Genomic DNA, 17,068 nt, shown 5'->3' on the forward strand with positions numbered 1-17,068 from the left:
CCATTTATTCATTTCATACATTTAGTCATCGTTTGTTTAGATACTGGGAATTTAAATATTTAGTACATAATATTATGCAATATAAACAGTAAAAATGTTAATAAAACATTTTTTTTTTTTTTTTATTTATGTATGTATGTATTTCTTTAGGACACATGTGTTCCTTCTCAGTATAAGTGAGGGTCATTTTAAAATGCACTCAGGACATTTTCGCCACTTCCTGTCTGTTTCAGGACGACAAAAGCTCATTACAGGACATGAAAGCACCAAAGGATTTATTTGTTTAAAAATGACTAGCAACCTTTGTACTTTAACGGATACGTTCATTTTGTTTGCAATGAGCCTATTAGGAACATCAGCCACCGAGATTAGATTTAGAGGTCTTGTTTACAGATAAGACAGAAACCCTAATAGATATATAAATGTTCTCGAATGAAGAGAAAACAAAGAAATACACTGCAGCGGAATCCACACTGTAACAAGCATAACCCCAGAACTCAAAACTAACTTTAATGTTCAACTGCAGCCAGACTGAGTAATTCAAGACGAACGCTGCAAATCTATAGCAATGATATATTTCTTCAATAGTGTCTCATTACAGATGTTGCAGGTAATATCGAGAGTAGGAACTGAATTGTTCAGCTCTTCTTGAATTACACACGGTAATAATGACAGCATCCGGAGCAGAAATAATTATACACTTACACATGGAACCTGTAGAGCTATCCTATTTCCTACTAGATGCGTCGTGACCGTTCCTTCAATCCACACCACAGGCGTTACAAATACACTTCATTTCAATCAAGAAAACTAATGGCCAAATGTACAACTGGGTCAGTAAGGTGGGGGGTGGATGAGGACGACCGAAGCTGGACTAGCTGTAATTACAACACACCTCAATAAAACCGTGACATGAGACAATGGGGCAATGTATAAACAGGCTTTTAGGTTATCCAGGAGTATAAATACGGGGAAAACATGGAATTTCGGTTTGTTTTGGGGGTGCCCGTCTTCAGCATTGTCTGTATTTGTGATGTCGCACTCCACAGTAGTGGTTAATGGCACATATGAAAAGTAGACACTCAAGGCTTTAAGTATTTGCAGTTTTTCCATAAGTATTTCTTTTTTACCTAGCTTAAAGGTTTTCCCTGCAGCAGGCTCACACTCCTCACCTTTCCCATCACCCCGCTCACCAGCAGCTAAAAACAAACAGTCACGATACTCTACACACAGAAACCCAACAGTGTCCTGACTAATCTTAGAACAGACTTTCCGTGATAAATTCATTCATTTTTTTAATGCTGATTAAAAATGTCTGATAAGTCGATTTCCACTCCACCGGTGGGATGGAACACCGGTGTACTGAGAAAGGGTTAGGTTGCGCAATAATGACATAAACTCCAAATGATCATTTGAAATAAAATTGACAGCAGCATATAGATTATGATTTCGGCAGACTTCTATGAAGTTCATGCTTCACTTCCAAGTGAAAGAAACAAGGGTAGAGTACTCGTGTTTTACACATCTCTAATGTAGCCGGTGTGGAAGTGATGAGGGGGAAATAGAAGCAGAAATGCTGTGTGAGACACTTGGCAATTAAATAAATGATATTCTTGGGATACTTGTGTTTCTATACTTCTTTTTAGCATGTGGTGTAAGAAGGGAGATCATTGCAGTGCAGTTTATTGTTTTCAGTGTAACTGTTGGTCCTGCTGCTTTCAAGTCATCCTGAACCTCTATTCAAGCGACTGCTGACTTGTCTCTTACAAAGCTGTGGAAAAGTATTTGCCCCATCCTGATTTCTTTGGTTTTTGTGTACAGTATATATTATACTAAACAGTTTTAGATCTTTAAACAAAAATACACAATAAAACAAAAGTAACCTGAATAAACACAAAATACCATTTTTATTTATTTATTTATTTATTTATTTATTTATTTATTATTGAAGCAAACAGTTATCCAACACCTATCACCAATGTGAAAAACTTTTAATTGCCCCTTTAAACTTAAAAGCTGGTTGTGCCACCTTTAGTAGCAATAACTGCAACCAAACACCTCTGATAACTGGAGATCAGTCTTTCACAGTGCTGTGGTGGAATTCTGGCCCACTGTTCTTTGTAGAAACGCTTTAGCTCAGCCACAATGGAGGGCTTTTGAGCATGAACTGCCTGTTTAAGGACCTGCCACAGCATTTCAATTGGTTCAAACTCAGGACTTTGACGGAGCCTTAATGTTCTTCTGGGTTAGCAGTGGTTTTCACCTCGTCACTCTTCCATTCCACTGGACATTTTCCCCCAGTGTCTTTCTGATAGTGAAGTCATGAAGAGTGACCTTTATTGATACAAGAGAGGCCTGTAGTTTCTTTGATGTTGTCCTTGGCACTTTTTTGACTTCCTGGATGAGCCGTTGCTGTGCTCTTGAAGGAATTTTGGAAGGTCGGACACTTCTGGGAAGGTTCACTACTGTGCTGAGTTTTTCCATTTAGAGATAACGGCTCTCGCTGTGGTTCTTTGGAGTCCCAGAGCCTTTGAAATAGCTTTGTACCCCTTCCCAGACTGATGTATTTCAATCACCTTCTTCATCATATCTGAATTTCTTTCAACTTTGACATAGTGTGTTACTGGGTAAGACCTTTTAACCAACTTCATGCCGTTGAAAAAGTTCTATTCAAGTGTTGATGTGATTGAACAGAGTTTGCAGTAATCAGGTCTGGTTGTGTCTAGTCCAGCTGAACCCCATTATCAATGCAGTTTCATAGATTTGGGGAATTAGTAACTATGGGAGCAAATACATTTTCACACAGGCCCAGTTGGTACTGAATAACCTTTTTGCTTCAATAAATAGCATTATCATTTAAAAACTGTATTTTGTGTTTACTCAGGTTGCCTTTGTTTTATCTTAGATTTTGTTTTCACTTCTGAAACAATTTAGCGTGAGATACACAAAAACAGAAGAAATCAGGATGGGGCAAATACTTTTTCACAGCACTGTACATTCCTTATCATTAGTCTGAAAATGTGTTGTGAATGATGATGAATGCTTGAAACAAGGGCAGAGTGCCCAAAATTATGTTTTACACATCTCTTTTTTTGACAATATAATATAGGAAAAACATTTTTCACCGAACCTATAAATCAGTAAATACTTTGTAGCTCTATACTGAGTGCTTGCCAAAGTTTTCATATGCAAAGTGCGACCAAATTCCTTAATGAATAATATGAGTGCTGCACCTGCTGGGGCTTGGGTTCATTTTTCTTTCAGAAACACATTTAAACATGGAGCTTCATAAAAACAACAAAGATGGTACTGCATCCATTACGAGACGGATGAAATGAATCATAACGGCAGCAACCTGAACAGCATTATTCATGTAATTGTCTACATATTCAAGCAAAAGAGAAATGAGGTGCTCTGGATGGCATAAACAGACAGGTCCATACATCTCCAAGTGCAAACATACAGTATAAAAGACATGCAAGAGACTGTATGATAGTGTACAGCACCCTCCACTAATATTGGCACCCTTAATAAATATGAGCAAAGAAGGCTGTGAAAATTGTCTTTATTGTTTAATCTTTTCGTCTTTTGTTCAGAAAATTCACAAAAATACTCTGCTCTCATGGGTATGAAACAACTGCAAACAAAACACAGGTTTATCAAAAAAAAAAATCTTTGGTAAATATAGGTGTGCTACAATTATTGGCACCCCTATGAATTCATATGAGAAAAATATATTTGAATTATATTCCCATTGATATTTTACATTTCTTTTAATACTCCTGGGTGACTAGGAACAGGAAATAGTTCAACCATGACTTCCTGTTTCATCGGGGTATAAATATGAGGTAACACATAGGCCAAATTCCCTTAGTCATTCATAACAATGGGTAAGACCAAGGAATATAGCTGTGATGTGCGGCAAAAGGTTGTTGAGCTTCACAAAATGGGAAGTGGCTGTAAGAAAATAGCATAAACATTGAAAATGCCCATTTCCACCATCAGGGCAATAATTAAGTCGTTCCAGTCAACTGGAAATGTTATGAATCAACCTGGAATTGGACGTGTGTCCATATTGTCTCAATGCACTGTGAAGAGGAGGTTCGAATGGCCAAAAAAATCTCCAAGGATCTCAGCTGGAGAATTGCAGAAGTTAGTTGCATCTTGGGGTCAGAAAGTCTCCAAAACTACAATCTGAAGTCACCGACATCACCACAAGTTGTTTGGAAGGATTTCAAGCATAAACTCTACTCTCATGCAAAAACAAACTCAGACATCTTCAGTTTGCCAGACACTACTGGAACTTCAAATGGGATCGGGTTCTATGGTCAGATGAAACAAAAATAGAGCTTTTTGGTAATAAACACCAGAGGTGGTTTTGGCACACAGAGAGGTAGCCATATGGAAAAGTACCTCATGACCACGGTTAAATATGGTGGTGGCTCTTTAATGCTTTGGGGTTGTTTTTCTGTCAGAGGACCTGGACATTTTGTTAGGATACATGACATGATGGACTTCATCAAATATCAACAGATATTAAATGAAAACCTGACTGCATCTGCCAGAAAGCTTAAGATGGGCTATGGTTGGATCTTCCAGCAGGACAATGATCCAAAACATACATCAAAATCAACACAAAAATGGTTTACTGACCACAAAATCAAGGTCCTGCCATGTCCATCCCAGTCCAATGACCTGAAACCCATACAAAACCTGTGCAGTGAACTGAAGAGGAGAGTCCACCAGCGTGGACCTCGAAATTTGAAGGATCTGGAGAGATTCTGTATGGAGGAACGGTCTCAGATCCCTCGCCATGTATTCTCCAACCTCATCAGGCATTATAGGAGACTCAGAGCTGTTACAGTGTCTTGTCAAAGGTAGGTAGCACAAAGTATTGACTAAAAGGGTGCCAATAATTGTTGCACACCTATATTTAACAGAGCTTTATTTATTTTTGCTAAACCTGTGTTGTGTAAGCAATTCTTTGATATCCATGAGAGAGATGTTTTAACAAAACATCAAAAGGTTAAACAATAAAGACAATTTTCACCACCTTCTTGGCTCATATTTACCAAGGGTGCCAATATTAGTGTAGGGCACTGTATAGCAGTACACTATGTATCACAGTATAGCTGTGATCGTACTCCTGCAATGAATGGGGGATTTCAGTGGAAATCTTTATGCAGAGCTATGACAAATTTAGTTCTGTCAAAGGCTATTAGTGGTTTGTGCGTCAGCCTGGAAGAAATTCAAGGGGGGTAAAAATGTAAATGAAAATCACAGATCTACCACCTTCATATCGTTAAGAACTTCAGAAAACTGAATCGTTCCTCTCGTAATGATGACCTACTTTTGTCTAAAACCGCTCAAAAGAGAGTCAAAACCTGAAAACGTGGTATTTCTGGTATTAGAAACAGAACACGGGTACATGCAACAGAGGATTAAGACTTAATACATATCAACACAAAGCAACAGATCACATAAGATAGCCCACTTTCAACTATTTCCCACAGAGTAATTAGTCTAAATCTAATGCTGAACTAAAGAATGTGCTGTTCTGTCACTCAGCCTGTGTGTGTGTGTGTGCTGAGAGGGGGATTCATCTCATGAATCACTCCTCCATACAGACCTGCAGAGTGGGCGTCAGTGATCACAGTTCACAGTTACGTAAATCCTCGCAGCGCCTGCTGGAGCTGCTGTCTACTGTAGCAAACCATCTGCCGCTCCGTCTCCTTCAATGGAGCCACAGATTCTCTCCATCTATCTCCTCTTACTTCCATACGCCGCGCGTTTTAAAGCTTGGACAGGCCCGAAGCCCGATTTATAAAAGACGATCGTTTAAAATGACTAGAGCAGGAAAATTAATCTGTCATAGTTACACATTAAACTAAGGAAAAGGACATTTTCAAAACGAGCGTTTAACACTCAGGGAGATGTGTCTCTGGGATGAAATCTTACGTGTGCTGACTAACAGACCTGAATTTTGTGAAGTCGATATAAAATCATTTGCTTTTTATCCGATTTAGCTAAATGCCATGTATGTACCGTATATCTGTGTTCACTTGCACCCCCTGCTGTGAAATGATCATAAATACAAGAAAAAAACATTTTTTTCCTGCGACTACAGGAAAATAACCACACGCGACCAGAATTCCTTCACAATAAGCTGAGGTTTTTTTCCATCATCTAACTGGGCCAGTATGAAGAAAGAAAGCAGCACCTTATGACCGGATGCGAAGGTTGTTTTGAAGACCTTACATCCGATTTCTGCCTCTACTCCAATTCTGATCCAATAATAAGACTCAGTTCTCAAAAAAAAAGAAAAAAAAGAAAAAAAAAACAACAACAATGTACATGTTAATCCTCATGTCAGGAACTTATAGGTATTTTAGGACACTCACCTCAGATTTGATCAACTCTGTTTTTATGAGAAACTTCTTACAACTAAAGTTTTGTCCAACAAAAATTGATTTCTCTTCATGAACTGGAGAAAGTTATACATGCTTTATCTCCGTCTCCTCTTATGCCTTGTATACGTGTCAATACGTCCTCTTTAGCACGGTTACAGTTAGTACAGCAGGTGATTGTTAAGCTGTTTATCTCCGAAGAGTCTTTTATTTGCATTTAGAGCCCTTCGCTGATTCGCACCTGCCTATATCGCTTATATACTCGGTTTGTATTCTGCCTCCATGTCTCAGAGATCTTCAGGCCTGCTGCTTTTGGATGTTCCATGGTCCTGGATAAAACGCAAGGGTGACTATGCATTCACTGCCCTCAGGCTGTGGAAAAGCTTACTGCTGGACGTTAGTGCTAAAACTGTTGCAGATTTTAAATCCATCAATCCAATTTCCATACCGCTTATTGCGAGAGAGCCTGGAGCCTATGCCTGGGAACTCGAGGTACAAGGCGGGGGACACCCTGGACGGGGAGCTAACCCAATGCAGGGCACAATCACATTCACACTCCCTTTTACACACTGTGGACAATTTGGAAATGCTAATCAGTCTTTGGACTGGGGGAGGAAACCGGGAAGAATGGGGAAAACGTGCAAGTTCCGCTCACACAGGATGGAAGCGAGATTCGAACCCCCGGCCCCAGGGGTCCGAGGCAAACATAGTAACCACTAAGCCACCTTGCCCCCAAGATTTGACTTTTTTTTAAAAAAATTTTTAACCATAATATACATTTGAAACACCAAATCTAAACAGTGAGTTCAGAAACACAGTGAATGCATTAAACATACCTGCAGCCTCCACACACAACATCCCACTACAACTGTATCATCACCACCACAAAGCAATAACCTTGCAGGCTTGAAGTGAAATTATACATGAATTTAGAAACGTAAGCCTTCATTACAACTCCGAACACATTTACAACCAGAATGTTTGAACAAAGAGATGGCTTGAAGAAACTCATTCATGACTTCTGCTCTCTTCAGATCAACTCCACCTCCTTACTGCTGTTGACTGATAAACTACGCCTACCTTGGCTTTCTTCATGTGGTTCATGACGTTCCCAAGATCCTCCAGGTCGATGACAGAGCCGTGAGCTTTCTCCTCTTCACCTCCAGACTCTGGATCACTGCTGGACTCAAACAGCTCCTAGAACATCAAACACGCCACCATGTTCAGCATACATAGCCAACCCCAAGGTGTTTCATTCCTCCAACACCACTGCAATCTGACAACAATTCAATTTTATGTATTCATTCAAAAAACATCATCGGGTTTATCTATTAATAGTTACATTTACTGTTGTGGAAAGTTTGCAAAACAAGTCATCGCTTATGTTATAGCAGCTACAAACATACGCTTTCTCTTGAAGTTAATAAAAAAGAAGTCACAAAGCGCAACATCCTCTGACCTTAGAATGTCCTCTCGAAAGTGAGAGGAGCTCCTTTATGAATTTTTTTTTTTTTAACCTATGAAAGTGCTGACGCTGGAGAGACCTTCATATACACGTTAAAATAAATACTGCATCTCTACAAAAAGCTTCACCGTTAATAAACAATTATATAAAAAAATTTCTTTGGTAAATAAAAACCCTTCTTTAAAAGAAAAAAAAAAAATCTGTTTATTATTAGCTGCAGTCTATGTGGAGTCCTTATGCATGCTGTTACTATAGAAACAACATATTAGAACAAGGGCATTAACATAAAGCTGTGCCTTACGGCCGACACTACTGCCAGAGCTGCAGTTAAAGAAAATGAATCAAAACCTTCTGGCCAATCAGATTTGAGGATTTAACAGCACTTTGATTAACAGTCAATGTAAACCCAACCCCCCCGACAAGTTCACAATTGACTTGTGTGGAATAAAACGCTATTTATTAATAACGGGATGTTATTTTTTTTAATATTTAGAGGAAACATATTAACTAGAATTAAAATGCCCAAACTGCAGAAGGTAGAAAAGCTATACTAGACACATGAGCGCCTAAATGGCTCTGGAGTACAGAAACGTTTCAACTGCTGCTTGAAATCCATTTACACACAGGGGCCATGAATAACAGGGGACAGTACTGTTACCATGACTACACAAGTCAGAAAAAAGTGCCAGATATAGATGGTCTTGCCTCAGAGCTGTGCTTCTCGTCCTCCGCTTCCTCGTGGTGCTTCTTCTTACTCTTGCACGAGCCTTTTTTGCACTCGCAGCTGCACGCCTTCTTCTCACCTTTGGCCAGGGCCTGAAGGCGCCTCAGGAAATCCTCTTTCCACGCCTGGAAGTCGGCCTGGATGCTGCCGTTTCGGCTTTTCACCACGTCGCAGTCGCCTTCGGTGCGGCTCATGACGCGTGCTGCACTCAGCATCCACAGCCACTTGTCCACGTTTTTGCCGACCTGGAAATGGATTTAGTGGAGTTTGGATTTTACAGTGGGAGTAGTGGTATTATTATTATTATTATTATTATTATTATTATGATGTTTAACAGGAATCAAAGAAGACATGTTAATAATCTTTGTCATGTATTTAATTTTGAATCATTCTTTGTATCAAATTTTTTTTTTAAAAGCAATAAAGAGAATGTTCAAAAAAAAAAAAAAAAAAAAAGGAATGGTTCTCACCGTGTTGTAATGGCCGACATACACGGAGTTCCCCAGGCCGAAGACGGCGTATCTCATTCCTTTCAGGTAGGTTTTGCCGTAGCGAAAGTCAGTGGAAGCCTCCTCCAGCCATTTACAGAACCATTCAGCGCTCTCGGTGGGCTTGCCGTCTGTGTACGTGGCCATGAGGAACACACAAATCCTTTTACTGGTGCACTGTAGAGCGACAGAACAGAGTTATAAACATTAAACAATCACCGAATTATAACAATGTGAGGTCAGTAAATCCTCAATTTACACCCATACGTGAACTTTACTTGAATTGATCACCTTTCTGAAATCATCTTTCATACGTTTGACTTTTAAATACAGCATTTCAAAGGAAGAAAAAAAAAAACTTTCTGCTAACTACATTTTCAAACTTGACGTTTCTCTATAATCATATACGGATATGTAAAGCCATGAGGAGACTTTTTAGCATCAGGCAACTTTAAGGAGTTGATCTAACAGATTTGGCAACCAGAATGAAACCTAAAAGCCATCACTGTAATCTAGCTGTTGCTATGTACACTTTGTACTGATTGACTCGGTGTTTATCGTGAAGGCTTGCTATCAGCATTCAGCTAGTTTGTATTGTCAAAATCATCCTCATGCTAGTTATTATGAGAAATTAGGAATAAAGCTATTGTTAATTATATTTATGGAATGCATTCCCATATTCCGTGTCTCGTTATGAAAGACGTATTAAAATGAAATACACAATCGTTAACTAAAACCAGAATTTCTGGATCTTTCCTGTATTTTTACTTTCATTTCTCTTTCAGGGTTGGGGGCTCGATTCCCGCCGCTGCCCTGTGTGTTCTCCCCGTGCTGCGGGGGTTTCCTCCGGGTACTCTGGATTCCTCCCCAAGTCCAAAGACATGCATGGTAGTCTTATCGGCATGTCAAAAGTGTCCATAGTGTGTGAATGGGTTTGTGAATGGGTATGTGAGTGTGCCCTGCAATGGATTGGCACCCTGTCCAGGGTGTACCCCGCCTTGTGCCCGATGCTCCCTGAAGAATAAGCGGTATAGAAGATATATGGATGGATAACTTTTACCAGGGCATTTATTTCATTAGCGAACACTGATCACGAGGAGTTTGCTTGAGACAGTGCTTCAAACTTTCATATACAGTAAGCAATGTTGAACCCCAGATCCAATTAAAAAAAACCTGCTGCTAACTTTCCAGAATTCTCAAACCTGATTAGTCAGAAGGTGCTGATTCATCTCTATAACAGCAGCTCTGACAATAATTCAGATGGTTTATATTAATGTGCTCATTGTAATATGTTCTAACAGCTCGTTCACAGAGACTTGTATAGCAGACCCACCACATAATACGGTTTTAAACAAAAAGTGTTGTTTAATAAATATATAATAGTTGAGTATTTTCCTATAATAGCACACTCGTCATGTTTTATATCCTACTTACACTATATGGCCAGGAGTATGTGGACACCTGACCATCACACCCATATGAGAACCTTCCCTTAATCTGTTGCCACAAAGTTTGTAACACACAGCTGTCCAAAACATCTCTGCATGCTGTAGCATTATGATTTGCCCTCACTGGAGCTTAGACACCCAAACCTGTGCCAGCATGACAATGCCCCTGTGCACAAAGCGAGATCAATAAAGACATGGTTTAGAAAGGTTAGAGTGGAAGAGCTCAAGTGGCCTGCACACATCCCTGACCTCAACCCCACTGAACACCTTTGGATTGAACTGGAATGCCAACTTCTCGCCATGCCCTCTCGCCAGTGATCAGTGCCAGACCTCCTGTGGCTGAATGAGCACAAATCCCCACATCCACGATACAAAATCTAAACTTCTCCGTTTATTTTTATTTATATACAGTGAGGGAAAAAAGTATTTGATCCCCCGCTGATTTTGTACGTTTGCCCACTGACAAAGAAATGATCATTCTATAATTTTAATGGTAGATTTATTTGAACAGTGAGAGACAGAATAACAACAAAAAAAAATCCAGAAAAACGCATGTCAAAAATGTTATAAATTGATTTGCATTTTAATGAGGGAAATAAGTATTTGACCCCTCTGCAAAACATGACTTAGTACTTGGTTTAAAAACCCTTGTTGGCAATCACAGAGGTCAGACGTTTCTTGTAGTTGGCCACCAGGTTTGCACACATCTCAGGAGGGGTTTTGTCCCACTCCTCTTTGCAGATCTTCTCCAAGTCATTAAGGTTTCGAGGCTGACGTTTGGCAACTCGAACCTTCAGCTCCCTCCACAGATTTTCTATGGGATTAAGGTCTGGAGACTGGCTAGGCCACTCCAGGACCTTAATGTGCTTCTTCTTGAGCCACTCCTTTGTTGCCTTGGCCGTGTGTTTTGGGTCATTGTCATGCTGGAATACCCATCCACGACCCATGTTCAATGCCCTGGCTGAGGGAAGGAGGTTCTCACCCAAGATTTGACGGTACATGGCCCCGTCCATCGTCCCTTTGATGCGGTGAAGTTGTCCTGTCCCCTTAGCAGAAAAACACCCCCAAAGCATAATGTTTCCACCTCCATGTTTGACGGTGGGGATGGTGTTCTTGGGGTCATAGGCAGCATTCCTCCTCCTCCAAACACGGTGAGTTGAGTTGATGTCAAAGAGCTCCCTTTTGGTCTCATCTGACCACAACACTTTCACCCAGTTGTCCTCTGAATCATTCAGATGTTCATTGGCGAACTTCAGACGGGCATGTATATGTGCTTTCTTGAGCAGCGGACCTTGCGGGCGCTGCAGGATTTCAGTCCTTCACAGCGTAGTGTGTTACTAATTGTTTTCTTGGTGACTATGGTCCCAGCTGCCTTGAGATCATTGACAAGATCCTCCCGTGTAGTTCTGGGCTGATTCCTCACTGTTCTCATGATCAATGCAACTCCACGAGGTGAGATCTTGCATGGAGCCCGAGGGAGATCGACAGTTCTTTTGTGTTTCTTCCATTTGCGAATAATCGCTCCAACTGTTGTCCCCTTCTCACCAAGCTGCTTGGCAATGGTCCAAGCCCATTCCAGACTTGTGTAGGTCTACAATCTTGTCCCTGACATCCTTGGAGAGCTCTTTGGTCTTGGCCATGGTGGAGAGTTTGGAATCTGATTGATTGATTGCTTCTGTGGACAGGTTTCTTTTATACAGGTAACAAGCTGAGATTAGGAGCACTCCCTTTAAGAGTGTGCTCCTAATCTCAGTTCGTTACCTGTATAAAAGACACCTGGGAGCCAGAAATCTTTCTGATTGAGAGGGGGTCAAATACTTATTTCCCTCATTAAAATGCAAATCAATTTATAACATTTTTGACATGCGTTTTTCTGGAATTATTTTTGTTGTTATTCTGTCTCTCACTGTTCAAATACAACTACCATTAAAATTATAGACTGATCATTTCTTTGTCAGTGGGCAAACGTACAAAATCAGCAGGGGATCAAATACTTTTTTCCCCTCACTGTATATATATAAAAATCTTATTATGATTTTCCTTCTAGAGTATTTAACTTGAACCCATTTCTTGAAGTTTAACCAAAATACAGAGTGATCAAAAACGTTTGACCCAGAGGCAATGTACTTTCACCTTCTGTTCAACAAACACAAGTCCACTGTCCACTTTCTATACCGTGGCATAGTACTGTTTAAGGTGACACTATTTACATTTAGATTAATCAATTTGACAGACGCTTTTATACAAAGTAACTTGAGAGAGAGATAGAGGGAGAGAGAGAGAGAGAAAGAGAAAGAGAGAGAGAGAGAGAAGGTTCGGAGAGAATTAAAGTTCATGTTGTCTATTTATTAAGAGTACTGAAATAAAAATGCAGTTGGTTTGTGATCCTAGGATCTAGTAGACTACAACAGCTCACCTCATCTGACAGTTTGTCCTCCGGGTCATAATCCTTCAAGTCAATGACATCAGACTCGAACCCGAGCACCTGGGCATCTTCTGCGAGCTCTCTGGCAAAACCCTGAGCAAAATTATTCACATTGGTTAATTCCAAGTCTGTTAAAGCAGTTTTAGATGATCAGTTTTGCTATTTGTCTGTTATTCCTGGTAACTGCCAAGGGGTTTATCAACACACAGTTATCAACCAGCAGTGTGGAAATGACCCCTTAAAATTTAGGCACTCTTAAAGTTGATAGTGATAGTGACTGCCAATACATAGCTGTTCTAAGATACTAGATTCATGAAAATTTTACCATATCTACCTAAATTAAAACATAAAAATAAGACTTTTCAACCGTCACTATCATACAAAAAGCAAGTCAGGCAGCTTTCATGTAAATAACAGCAGCCTCAGGTCACCTGCCCTGCCACCAACATACTCTGTAAGCACAGAGAAACTCTCTTCTTCGTAGTACTGAGGTACTAATCGAGTATTTACAGTTACATTTATATAGCGCTTTACATAGTAAGGGGGGGGGGGGGGGGGTCTCCTCAAACACCAGTAGTGTGTAGCATCCACCTGGATGATGCGACGGCAGCCATAGTGCTCCAGGACACCACACACCAACTATTAGTAGAGAGAGAGAGAGAGAGTGATGCAGCCAATTCAGAGATGGGGATTATTAGGGGGCTGTTATAGGGCCAATGGCGGAATTTTGCCAGGAGTTATACTCCTACTCATTTATGATAAGTGTCCTGGGATTTTTAACAAACACTGAGAGTCAGGACCTCGTTTTAACGTCTCGTCTGAAAGACGGTGTTGTTTTTACAGTATAGTGTCCCTGTCACTATACTGGTGCATTAGGACTCACACAGACCACATGGTGAGTATTAATTCTACAAAGTGCTCAGTCTTGGCTGCTAACTGACTGTAATCAAGACTATAAATAATACAAACCTTCGCAGTTCCAGTCTGTGACCCATAGAATATCCTCACACCTGCAACATTGGCAACCTTCTCTTTTTCAGGTATTTGCTCCTTCTGCTTCTCAGATTTGGAATTTTTAGGGGATTTTACCAGGTTCGCCAACTTCTTCTGTAAAAAAATACATAAACGAAGTAAATAATAAGTCAATTTCTTTTAATCAGGTATGTTTAAGACTGTATAAAGGTCACTTCGGAATATTCATAGACCGACCGTGCATGTTTAACATCCTCTATTTAAAATGTCGCCGCACAGATGGGGAATAATACAGAAACACACATTCATACCTTTTTCATGGTCATGTTCACCGTTAACCATAACCCGATAAGGAGCGCAGCTGCAGTGTACACGTATAACCTGTCGCGCCACACAGCCGCAAGGAATGCTTCAGTGTAAAGCCAGGCATTGTCCAAATACCCTGCGAAATAACATTGTAGAAGATTTTCAGACCATTCGGACAGATGACCTGACAGCATTTACAGTGCCATTGGCAGAATTTTCCTTTCGGCTCATGTCGTGGAAAACAATCTTCCCAGCCCAACAAAAAACTTCAGACAGAGAGGGTTCGTAGATGTCAAAAAGTAATTAAACTTTATTGAAACAAAGTGAGACAGTCTGCAGAAAGTCTGAATTATACATACACAAACATGTCTTTATATACTTTTCTGACGCAGAACAATTATCCCTAGGTGGGGCATTCACCTTTTCTTTCTAGAAACAAACCAATCTCCATTGACTTAATTAATTATTCATATCTATATGATACCTTACATTAGTGGCGCATGTGTTGTCCATTGAATTTTCTTAAAGGTTTTATCAGGACAGGGTTTTTAATTTGTCCCATAATTCACCCTTATACCGTAATCATTTTCTGGTTTTAGTCCCAGCCTGGAACCCTTCCTCCTGGAAGTCGTATCTGTTATTTTGACACTGGCTTGTCAAATTTTATATATATGTGTGTGTGTGTGTGTGTGAATATATATATATATATATATATATATATATATATATATATATATATATATATATATATATATATATATATATATATATATATATATACACACACACACATATATGTATGTGTGTGTGTATATATATATATATATATATATATATATATATATATATATATATATATATATATATACATACATACACACACACACACACACATATATATATATATATATATAGAGAGAGAGAGAGAGATTGTTTTTATAGATAGATTTATTTTTTTGCTTTTGTACTTTTTTAATTACTTTTCAGAACTTTTATGATTTAAAAATAAATAACTTTTATAAACCTATATAACGGACAGTTATGGGAACATGGATGATTAAAAACGTTTCTCAACACTATAACTACTTTGAACAAGAGAACTTGGCTGTAATAACATGAACTATCTTACATGTAAAACATGCTGCATTCCATTCGTCTTGTGTTCTAAAAACATTCGCATACGAATGATATAAGTTGGGAGGAAGGGCGCGTCTCGTTATCCATGACATATTTAAATCTCCGGCTCTCAGACTCTCATTGAACAGAGCAGATGTAGAGAGGGGTGTGAGTGTAGCGGGAAAGCAAGACCTCGCGCTTGCAGGACAGTACTGCCGACATTTGGAAAGTCGCTAAGGTTGGTCGATAGGTGCCTTTTTTTGCAAAAAAAAGTCATTAAAGGGGTCTGAAAAGTCGTTAAGTTGGCAACACTGGTCTGCACTGACAGCTAGATAAAAGGCAGACTAAGCTCCGCCTCATCCTAGCAAAATGAAAATACAGACGGAGAGGGAACACGGGGTTTTTCATTTATGCACATTCTATTTGAAAAGCAATAAACCCAAATGGAGGACCCAAATGATGCCCTGTCTGTTTATTTCTTGAAAAAATTCACGCCCCCCCTTCCGATCTCTCCATGCCCCCCTGGTTGAGAACCACTGCCATAGAGTAAAGCTGCTTTGGACAAAACACACGGTTCCTCTAACTCAATTTACACAGGACATACAGAGATACAGAGAAACACCTGCCATACAGTAAACCATAGAAGTCTTCTAGCTCAGTACACACTTAGCCTGTAACTTGATTAAAAAGTGTTTTATGGTTTTAGATGATGCTTCTAAAAAGAAACACCTGCTGGTTTTAGATTCATTTTGAATGCTGGTTATACATATTAGATTATACTTTATTAACATATACCCAAATATTAGTTACACATATGGATTACACTTTGTTAATATATTCTATACTCACACTGATACACTGCTGCAAGAAAATACTTGTGCTATTACTTTTTTTGAGTCTACATTATCATCAACTAGAGGCAGGTTAACCAGCTAAGACATTCAGTTCATGCAGTAATCTTGACGAGCTGAGTATATCAGACATTACAGATAACATTAGCATATATTCCCCATGCACCCCATGTATTACTGCCAGTGTGTTAGTGGGCACTTTGGTAACTAGCAGAGGATTAACAATGTGTAAGGGACTGAAAGCTAGTTGAACACTCACCTGGCATTTCAGCAGCGGACACGAAGGACAGAGCATGTGTTAACAAGGTTATAAAGAAGATTATCATCGCTCGGACACTTAGTACTTTAGTAATAAAGTAATATCGAGTGAACGGTCTAATTTAGACTATGACGTGCGGGGAACTAAGCTAGCGAGGCTCAGAAATGCCCACAGAAGGAGGCGGCCATGTTGTTTTGACTGTGGAATTATGGGAAATGAGGCGGAGTTTACGTCAGCGCAACATCCAAAGTTACTTAGTTTTTTCCTTCTTTTTTTAAAGATTTTATTAACAGATAGAGTTGAACAACGATGCAATGAGGAACTAGGCAGTAGTTTAAACAGAACATAAATAACGTATGTGAGAAAAAAATACAAAATGAAATAGTTATATATAAATACATATATATATATATATATATATATATATATATATATATATATATATATATATATATATATATATATATATATATATATGATTACAATCTCTGTATTGCATTTTCCTCTGTGTGGTTGTTTATCTATCTGATGCAGAATCTTCTCCATATACATTGGTGGGTCCAGACTTGGGTCCATTCTCTTGTTAGTACATTCATCAATAATATGT

At 39.3% G+C, this 17,068-nt stretch overlaps 1 protein-coding gene across 1 annotated transcript in view; it reads right to left on the bottom strand.

Moving 5' to 3' along the window:
• tyw1 (tRNA-yW synthesizing protein 1 homolog (S. cerevisiae)) overlaps window positions 1-16,659 on the bottom strand; it is a 72,000-nt gene extending 55,341 nt beyond the window's left edge. The window contains exons 1-7 of the mRNA XM_017491497.3: window positions 16,462-16,659; window positions 14,241-14,371; window positions 13,927-14,064; window positions 12,949-13,050; window positions 9,067-9,261; window positions 8,578-8,841; window positions 7,488-7,604 (exon numbers count right to left, since the gene is read on the bottom strand). Of these exons, the coding sequence (XP_017346986.1) occupies window positions 7,488-7,604; window positions 8,578-8,841; window positions 9,067-9,261; window positions 12,949-13,050; window positions 13,927-14,064; window positions 14,241-14,371; window positions 16,462-16,528 (1,014 nt within the window). The 5' untranslated portion in view covers window positions 16,529-16,659. The remainder of the gene's footprint in view (window positions 1-7,487; window positions 7,605-8,577; window positions 8,842-9,066; window positions 9,262-12,948; window positions 13,051-13,926; window positions 14,065-14,240; window positions 14,372-16,461) is intronic.
• Window positions 16,660-17,068: the final 409 nt, after the last annotated feature.

Source organism: Ictalurus punctatus, chromosome 17 (assembly GCF_001660625.3).
Source record: "Ictalurus punctatus breed USDA103 chromosome 17, Coco_2.0, whole genome shotgun sequence".
Lineage (NCBI taxonomy): Eukaryota > Metazoa > Chordata > Actinopteri > Siluriformes > Ictaluridae > Ictalurus > Ictalurus punctatus.